At 58.9% G+C, this 8,813-nt stretch overlaps 1 protein-coding gene across 1 annotated transcript in view; it reads left to right on the top strand.

Annotated features, from left to right (window-relative positions):
* CARD10 (caspase recruitment domain family member 10) overlaps positions 1-8,813 on the top strand; it is a 26,670-nt gene that overhangs the window by 15,054 nt on the left and 2,803 nt on the right. The window contains exons 13-17 of the mRNA XM_024761547.1: positions 5,283-5,442; positions 5,881-5,989; positions 6,646-6,889; positions 7,052-7,121; positions 8,154-8,256. Of these exons, the coding sequence (XP_024617315.1) occupies positions 5,283-5,442; positions 5,881-5,989; positions 6,646-6,889; positions 7,052-7,121; positions 8,154-8,256 (686 nt within the window). The remainder of the gene's footprint in view (positions 1-5,282; positions 5,443-5,880; positions 5,990-6,645; positions 6,890-7,051; positions 7,122-8,153; positions 8,257-8,813) is intronic.

Raw genomic sequence — 8,813 nt, 5'->3', positions numbered from 1 at the left:
GGGTTCCCAGGGAGGGGCGAGCAGGGGCGGAGCCTTCGCCTCACGGCTGTCACACCATTAAGGTCTTTAGATAGAGTCACACGTCGGATTCATATGCCTGTCACCACTGCTTATCGTCTGGGAGACTTGGGCTGGTCACTTCACCTCCCCGGGCCTCAGCTCGCTCACTGGCTAAAGGGCCACAGTGATGTCTTCCACAGGTGGTGTTCGGAGGTTTAGGGCTCGTGGCAGCAAAGCCCCCCACTTTGCCAGGCGGGTGGTGGGTAGATGGTAGCTGTTACTCGCGCTGCTTGCCTGTCCTCCCGGCTTGGGGTTCCCAGCAGGACTCAGCCTCCCAGCAAAGTTCACGCTGAGGGTGGGGTGGGGCCCCTGCAGCTGGGCTGGCCCCAGGCCCACAACTGAAGTCATGAATCGCCTCGGCCCAGAGCGTGCTGCAGGCCGTGTGCTCTGTCCGTTTCGGTGGATGCGTGGTCTCCCTGCTCAAGACCGTCCGTGATCTCAGGAGGGCAGGAGATGGAGGAGGCCGGTCTGAGAATGTGACCTTTGAACTCAGGAGCAGGCATGGGGGTGCCGCTGGGTGACGCGGAAGAAGAGAGAACAGAATCTGTTCAGGGATGGACCTGGAGTTTGGTGGTGACTGGAGTGTGAGGGTGGGGGAGGGGAAAGGCGAAAGGCTAGGGCAGGCTTTGTGAGTCAGGATGGGGAAGTGTGGATTTTGGCTTGCGCACCCTGGGAGACCTGGTTGTGGCTGGGGGAGCTTAGCTGTTACTAAATGCAGGGCCGGCTGCTGGCTGCCTTACAGCGTTCCCTCAGGCATTATTATGATTACCCCTGTTTTGTAGGAGAGGAAACCGAGGCTCAGAGAGGTTAACTGACTTGCCTGAGGTCACACAGCTGGGACGTGCCAGGGCCAAGGTGCAGAGTGACCTGATCAGATTTGGGTTTTGGAGGGGGCATAGGAAGCGCTGGTGTCAGAGCTGGAATGCGGGGGATGCTGATCACAGAGTGCAGGTCACACAAGAAATCAGGGCACAGCAGAGCCAGGGGCCTCCTGCCTCCTGGAAGCAGCTTGGCCAGGCCCCTGCCCCCACTCTCACCCTCCGGCACAGGGCCCAGTGCGACATTGTTTCTCACTGTGCAGGACGTGCTTCTGGGGGAAGGGGCGGAGGCGCCTCCCTTCCTGCCTGCCTCAGCCCTTCCTCCCTTCCTCCGCTCAGGCCTGCAGCAGGGGTCCTGGCTGCTGTCCAGGGGGCGCTGGGATGCAGCAGAGGGAGCTGGAGGTTCTGGCCCAGCCCCCACCTGGGCCCCATGATCACGTGGGGCCACCTCTGCTGCCCACGAAGTTCCTGGGGAGGAGGGAGATGGGGGAAGAACGAAGACTGAGGTGGACCGGGAGAGAAAGGGGTGGAGCGATGGGAGGTCAGGGACTCGAGTGCCCTAACGGGCTGGCGAGTGCTGTTTGCATGTGTCCTGGGCTGGAGGCAGGGTTACAGCTCAGAGCACAGGGGGAAGAACAGACTTGGGAGCCAGCTGAAGTCCAGGCTCTGTCACTCGCTACTGTGGGGCCTTGGGCAAGTCATTTAATTTCTCAGTGCCTCAGTTTCCTGCTCTGTAAAATGGGTTCACAATAGTGCCTGTCCCCTGGGGTCATTGTTGGGGGTTCTGGTCCTCCTACTAGAGTGCTTAGTACAATGCCTGGCTCGCGGTGAGCGGGAAGCTAGCTCTTAGCTACTATTATTGGTGTTGCTGTGGCTTAACCCTCAGGGTAGCCCTGCAAGCCCCATTATACAGATGAGGAAAATGAGGCTCAGAGTCAGGAATGTGTCCCATGGCCACTTGGTGGTGGAGCTGGGGGTTCTGTTGTCCCTTCCTCCCGTCGAAGCTACTTTAACCTCGCACCCGTGTTAAGTGCCCACTGTGCTCTGGGCATTTCAGCCCTCTGCTCTCACCTGCCCCTCTTGGCTCTCAGGGCCTTGGGGCAGGGCAGGATGGGGGACATGGATGGACAGGGAGAAAAAGAGTGAAAGTGAGGTGCTGAATGGGGAGGGCACTGGGAGAGTATTGGGGTGCTGTCTCCCGGGCAGGGCCACCCCTGTCCGAGCTTGTCACGTAGACATTGGGTCTCCAGCACTGGCCGACCTTGCACAGGGAGGGTTTGGATAGGTCATCACCTGACTCCACCACTCACCACGTGTGTAACCCGTGTCAAGTTATAACTTCCCCAGGGCCTCAGTTTCCCTCTTCTCTAATGTGGGGGGAATAACAGGTGGCTCCTGGGGGTTGTCGGGAGGATTCAGTGAGGCAATCTGTGTGACATGCTTAAGTGTCAACTTCAAAGGTCCCTGGCCTGCCTAGGGATCTTCCCACAGTGCCCTGGGGTGGGGCAACACTCATGCAGGCCACTTAGCCCATCACTGCTCAGGGCTGGCAGAGTGAAGGACTTGGCCCCATTCCCCTGTGACCCAACTCCTGACCTGACACTGGGGAAGTGTCCTGGGGCCCCATCCTTTCCACCCCCCACAGGCAGGGTTGGGATCAATCAGAGTGTGCCGCCCGAGACCCAGGAGTCCTGAGAGGCTGGAGCAGGCAGCCCCTGCCCCGTACGCATTCCTTTCTCTTCCGAACCCACTTGTCTGCTGAGGCCTGGGGCTGAGGGACCTGGCCTGGACCCTGCCCCCAATGAACCGCCAGGTAGTAGCCTGGGGCTGTGGAGGCTCAGAGAAGTCACTTGGTCCCTTGGGGAGGTGGGCAAGGGCGTCCTGAAGGAGGAGATGCCTGAGCTGGGTCTCAGAGCAGCAGGAATTGGCAAGAAAAGCCTGAAAACCTGGGGTGGCTGAGAAATTGCCCTGATCCTGGAATTACAGGGAGGGGAGGGGGCATGCTTAGGCAGGGGTGGGTGGTGAGCAGGTCGGTCCTGGAGGGCCTGGATGCGGGCTGCCTGCTGGGCCCTCGACTGGGGAAGCTGTGATGGTCAGTTGTCTGTGGGTTTGAAATGGGTGGGGAAATGGGGCCACAGAGAGGTGACTAGTCCTGAATCACACCTGATGACAGTGAATATCTATTATTGAGCACTTAGATTCACTGGGCACTGTTCCAACAACGTCCCATTTTTTTTTTAAAGTAATTTTATTTTATTGATTGATTGATTGATTGATTGGCTGCGTTGGGTATTTGTTGCCGTGCACGGGCTCTCTCTAGTTGTGACGAGTGGGGGCTACTCTTTGTTGCGGTGTGCGGGCTTCTCATTGTGGTGGCTTCTCTTGTTGCGGAACACGGGCTCTAGGCACACGGTCTCAGTAGTTGTGGCTCACGGGCTCTAGAGCACGGGCTCAGTAGTTGTGGTGCGCGGGCTTAGTTGTTCCGCGGCATGTGGGATCTTCCCAGACCAAGGATCGAACCTGTGTCCCCTGCACTGGTGGGCGGATTCTTAACCACTGCGCCACCGGGGAAGTCCCATGTCCCATGTTTTAACTCATTGAGTTGTACAATGAGGTAGGTGGATGCAAGTGGGACTGCTGAGAACGAGGCAAGCAACCTGGCCGCCTGGCCCCAGAGTTCCTGCTGGTGCCCTCCATGCCCCTTTTCTCAAACTCTTCTGACCACAGCCCTCCACGTGAGAAACCCAGTACATGTGCCTGAAACAAAAGGGTCACAGGAAGATAGTTGGATTTACTTGAAGGGAGGCAGGCTTATGTTTTCTATTCCATTCCATTAAAAAACAGTGCTGGTCATGACCCAGTGAATTTCACAACCCATTTAGTTGGAAGGCCCTGCAGCCCTCTGGTTTCCACCTCTACCTGCATTATCTCTATATTTGACCCTCACACCCACAGTGGGAGACGGGTGCCATCATCGTCCTTGCTTTAGGGATGCGGGGACAGTATCAAGTGGCCAGCTTACTCGTCCAAGGCTAGGCCACAGCGAATGCTGGGGTTGGAGCTGGACTGTGTGGCTTCAGCCATCGGGCCATTGCACAGCATAGCCAGGCCTGGCCTCAGGCCTCCTGTCTCTGCTGAGGCCTTTCTGTGCCACACTGATGTGGCCAGGACAGTCCCGGGGCTGAAGGAGCCTGTAAAAGCAGCCCTGATGCCTCTAGCACCCATGTCTAGCCCCAGCCCCTGGGGCCTGGCTCTCTGTTTGGACTGAGGGGGCAGGAGCCAAGTCGGACTCCCCAGGGCCAGGGTTCCCCCCCTGCATGGGTGCTGATTGGGTTAAGGTCTTTGCAGCCTTGCCCACCCCGGGCTGGCAGCAGGGGGCAGTGTGGCCCTGTGGCTGCAGCTGCCAGGGTGGGTGGGGAGGCGAGTGAATGCTTGGGTTCTTCCTGGGCCCCCTCTCCAGCTGGGGCACACCCATGGACCCTGGTCTCTCTTCTTCTCCAGAACTGTGGGGGCCCATGGGGAGACCTGTGGTCAGTTGTCACTTAGTCTGGCCACAGGGCCTCACCACTTCTCATCCGGGGACAGGCAGAGCCCTGCCATGATGGGGGTTTGGTGACTCACTGCCCATGAGAGGAAGGCCAGGCGCCTTCATTCCGAGCCCTCCATAGGCTGGCTCCAGCTTGCCTTTTCTGGGAGTTAATTAGGGCAAGGAGCTTAGCACGGTGTCTGGCACATGGGAAGCACCCAGGGTTTCCTGCTACTACTATTATTGTTGTTATTAAGTTCTTCCACACTGTATCCTGTATCCTGTCCTCCACACCTTTGCCCACGCCAGCTCTTCAGCCTGGAGCCGTGTGCTCTCTGTTGGGTCCCGAAGTGCTTCTAGTTTTCACCATGATGTATGTAGCCCAGCTGCTGCTTCCTCTCGGAAGTCCCTCCCCTGTGTGCTCCCACTGCCAGCAGTAACCATCTCTGATCTTTTGCCCTGGGAGGGACCTCCCGCCCTAGACTATGAGCGTAACAAGCTTATATTAGTCATCTGCTATGTGCCAGACACTGTGTTTGGTGGTAGGGATCTGAAGCTGAACATAACAGCAGGCTTATTCTCAGGGCGTTCTTTCTGAGCGAGGCAACAAATGGGAAAATACAAAAACGCGGGGCTTCAGCAGGAAGCTCCGCCTCACCATGTGCAGGGGTTGGGGAGGGAGAGGTCGCTTTTGACCTGAGCTTTGAAGGATGAGCAGAATTTGCCAGGCAGAGAAGAAGGGGGTGGGCATTCCCTGCAGGTGCAGTGGCCCGGGGTGGGAGTCATGGCATCCTTGGGGAATCACTATGGTTCTCCAAGAATGTTGAACTGAATCAAAATACTGAACGCTAATTCCCATCTCCTTTCTCTCTTCTCAGGTCTCTGGCCATCCGAGTGTCTGGCTGGAGCCCCCCGGGGGGGCCTGAGCCCCAGGACAAGGGCCTAGATGGCCTGTCGTTCCTCAGGGACAGCTGGTCTGGGGCTGTCGTTCGGAGGGTGCTCTCTGGGCCAGGATCGGCCAGGGTGGAACCAAGAGAGGTGAGGCCCCGCCCCTCTGAGCTGGGGGCGGAGTCAGTGCTTTGGTTGGGGATGGGTACCCTCTGATTGGTGGATCTAGGTCACTGGGCGGAGTTTCTACGGATTGGCCGAAGCTGAGGCGGGCTCAGTGACTAGCGGCTGGTTGCCCCGCCTCAGCCAGCATCAAGTGAAATCTGATTGGGCAGGGGCTGGGAGGTGGGGCAGATTGACAGAACCTGGACACATCCCCACCCTTACACGTGGGAAAGACCAGACTGAGACAGGCTGGGTGAGGAGGGCAGTTGCCAAGAGCAGTGTCTGACTGGGCACCACCCTGTGAGGTGGGGGCAGCTGAATTTTGAGACATGGTCACCCCCACACCCGATGTCCTCCAGCCCCAGGGCTGTCTCCGGAAGCCCTGGGAAACTCAATTCCCTCCCTGCCTGGGTTTTCTCCCAGCCAAGGGCAGAGGCTGCTGGCTTGGAGCGGGCAGTCCTGGAAGGCGAGGCCCAGCAGAGAACCTTGCCCTGGAACCAGACATCCACACTCCCTCTGATGGACTTCAAGGGTAAATCTGGCCTGGGGGGAGGGACTGAGGACTCGGGAGTCCTAGAAGGTCAGAACTGAGGGCCCAAGAGAAGGCTCATCTGGTCCATAGTGTGGGTGGGACAGCCAAGGCCTGAGAGGGGAATGCTCTGCCTCCTGACCCCTGGCAGTTCCCTTCCCTCCCACGCCCCTGCCTTCTTGCCGGTTGTCCTTGTGCCCTTCCTCTGTCTTCTCAGTAAACAGCTTACAGTGAAAGAGCACTGGATAGGAGTCCAGAGACCTGGGTTCGGGTCCTGGTTCTGTCCCGAGTGGGCTTGGTGGCTTTGGGCCAGTTCCCCACCCTCTCTGGGCCTTGGACTCTCACTTTAAGAAGGGGAAGGTGGGGACTTCCCTGGTGGGCCAGTGGCTGGGACTCCTCGCTCCCAATGCAGCGGGCCTGGGTTCGATTGCTGCTCGGGGAGCTGGATCTGCGTGCCACAACTAAAGATCCCGCATGCTGCAACTAAGACCTGGCGCAGCCGAATAAATGAATAAATATTAAAAAAAAAAAAAAAGGGGGAAGGTGGGGTCCTGGCCGCTCAGGCCTCGAGAGGGCCACATCTGTGGCCTCTCTGAGGCTGATGCCTGACTTTCCCCTCTCCTTGTCCTCCTTGCTGCCCCCTGCCTGTCCATGCCCAGCCTGCCAGTCCTTCCATGAGGCCCTAGATGCCTGGGTGAAGAGGCCGGGGGCCGAGCCCTTCTACATTCGAGCCAACCTCACCCTGCCTGAGCGGACCGACCCCCATGCCCTGTGCGTGAAAGCCCAGGAGATCCTGCGGCTGGTGGACCCGGCGTACAAGCGGCGGCAGGAGTGGTTCTGCACGCGGGTTGACCCCCTCACGCTGCGGGACCTGGACCGGGGCACTGTGCCCAATTATCAGAGGTGACACTTCCAGCAGCCCTGGGAGCTGGCAGTGGGATGGGGGACTCTTTCTCCCTCCTTCAGTTCCTCGCCATCCTCTGGGACAGGAATGGGGGACTGGAGGAGAGAAGGTGAGGGGCTCCCCTTCTCCCTACAAACGCGTGACACGACCCCCTTACACAGAGCCCAGCAGCTCCTAGAAGTTCAGGAGAAATGCCTGCCCTCCAGCCGACACCGGGGGCCCCGCAGTAATGTAAGCAGGGCTGGGGGGGCAGGGCAAGGGCCTGGGGAAGGGGTACTGAGGGGGGCCCCAAAAGGGAGAGGACAGGCTCCATTATCCGGGAGCTGGGGGAGGAGACCCCACCCACGCTTGGTGGCTCATCTTCTTGGTGAGCTCCTTGGTTTCTTCTCCACCCAGACTGGCTGATCCTCTCCGATGTGTCCAGCAAAGAGAACAACAGGGCTCCCGTCTGGGTAGTTGAGAGGGGGAGGTGAGGTAGTGTGCCCCGCTGCCCAGGAGCATGTGTGGCACGTGGTGAGCACTTAACGGAACAACAGTCACACCCCTTCTCTAATCCCTGGACCAGGGCTGGGCTGGGTGATGGCCCCCACTGTGCGCCTGGGCTGAGTGAGGCTCAGAGAGGTTAAAGCGGTCTCAAGAGCCCACAGTGCTAGAGAGAAGGTGGAGAGCCTGGGCTCTGGAGCCAGGCCACCCAGATTTGCATCCCTGCTCTGCTCCTTCTCAGCCTGTGACCTTGGACAACCACGGGACCCTCCCTTGAGGCTCTGTTTCCTCATCTGTAAAATGGGGGGATTATGCTGCCTGCCTCTTGGGTTCGTGCACGTGGGATCTAGTTAGTGTCTGTCACGTTGTAGGCTTTCAACACCTGTCAGCTATTGGTATAATTAATGCTGTCCATATTGGTTTCTGTAATCTATCTACCCAAGGTCACATTGCTAATTCATTGGAAGAGATCCCAGAGTTTGTCTCTTAATGTCTTATTCTGGACCTCGGTTTTTCAGTCTCTAAAGTGGGGGCAGACCTAAGGCTCCTCTAGCTCTAACTGGGTCTGACAGTCTTGCTTCCCTTGGTCCCTAGTGATGGTTGCCCTTTCCTGCCTCGGGGGCTGTGCTGGGCCGGGTGGGGGCAGGGGAAAGCCTGGTGGGGAGGGGGCTCTTGTGCTGACCCATGAGCCTGGACAGTAGTGGCAGCGGGGCCCTCTCTCCCTGAGGGTGGGATGGAGCTGAGCTCTCAGGTGCCCCTCTTTCCCTACCCGTTCCCCAGCTGAAGAAGCGAGCCCTGGACCAGCTGCGGCTGGTGAAGCCCAAGCATGTGGGGAGTCCTGCTGGGGACTCCCCGGAGCAGCTGCTGCTGGAGCCCTGCTCAGGTGCGTGCGCAGGTGTGAAGGTGCAGCCTGCACTGCTCACGGGGTGCACATCGGGGTGTCCTCGGCCTTGGTGGGCCCTTTGGCCTGGAAGGGCCTGGGTTCCGGTGGGGGGCAGGGCCCATGCCAGGGGCCTGGTGGGAGATGGGCCACCAGGGTTGAGGGAGCTGTCTATGTCCAGTTGTGACTGTGGGTCTGGGTGAGTTTAGGGCACGCACGAGCACGGGCCTCTCCTTATCCTGCAAAGCATGCGTAGCTGTGTTTCTTGCCTGTGTGTGGTGGCAGGTGCCGTGACGACCCCAGAGGGAGTTTCTGGAGGCAGGAGGGTGAGGCCTTGGGCCAGAGAAGGGAAGAGGGGCTGGGGGAGCCCAGATGAGGGAATAGCAATTCTGAGGGGCAAGGAGGAGAGGGTGGTTAGGGAAGACTTCCTGGAAGGGAGGTTGTTTGAACTGGGGCCTTCACTGATGAAGAGGAGTTTGTGCCAGGCAGAAGGCACAGCTTGTGTGAAGGCTCAGAGGCATGGCTGCATGTACTGTGTTTGGAGGACACCGAGTACAGCA

Source organism: Neophocaena asiaeorientalis, unplaced genomic scaffold (assembly GCF_003031525.2).
Source record: "Neophocaena asiaeorientalis asiaeorientalis breed wild unplaced genomic scaffold, Neophocaena_asiaeorientalis_V1.1 scaffold473, whole genome shotgun sequence".
NCBI classification, from domain to species: Eukaryota; Metazoa; Chordata; class Mammalia; order Artiodactyla; family Phocoenidae; genus Neophocaena; species Neophocaena asiaeorientalis.
This window is presented reverse-complemented; position numbering and strand designations above follow the sequence as displayed.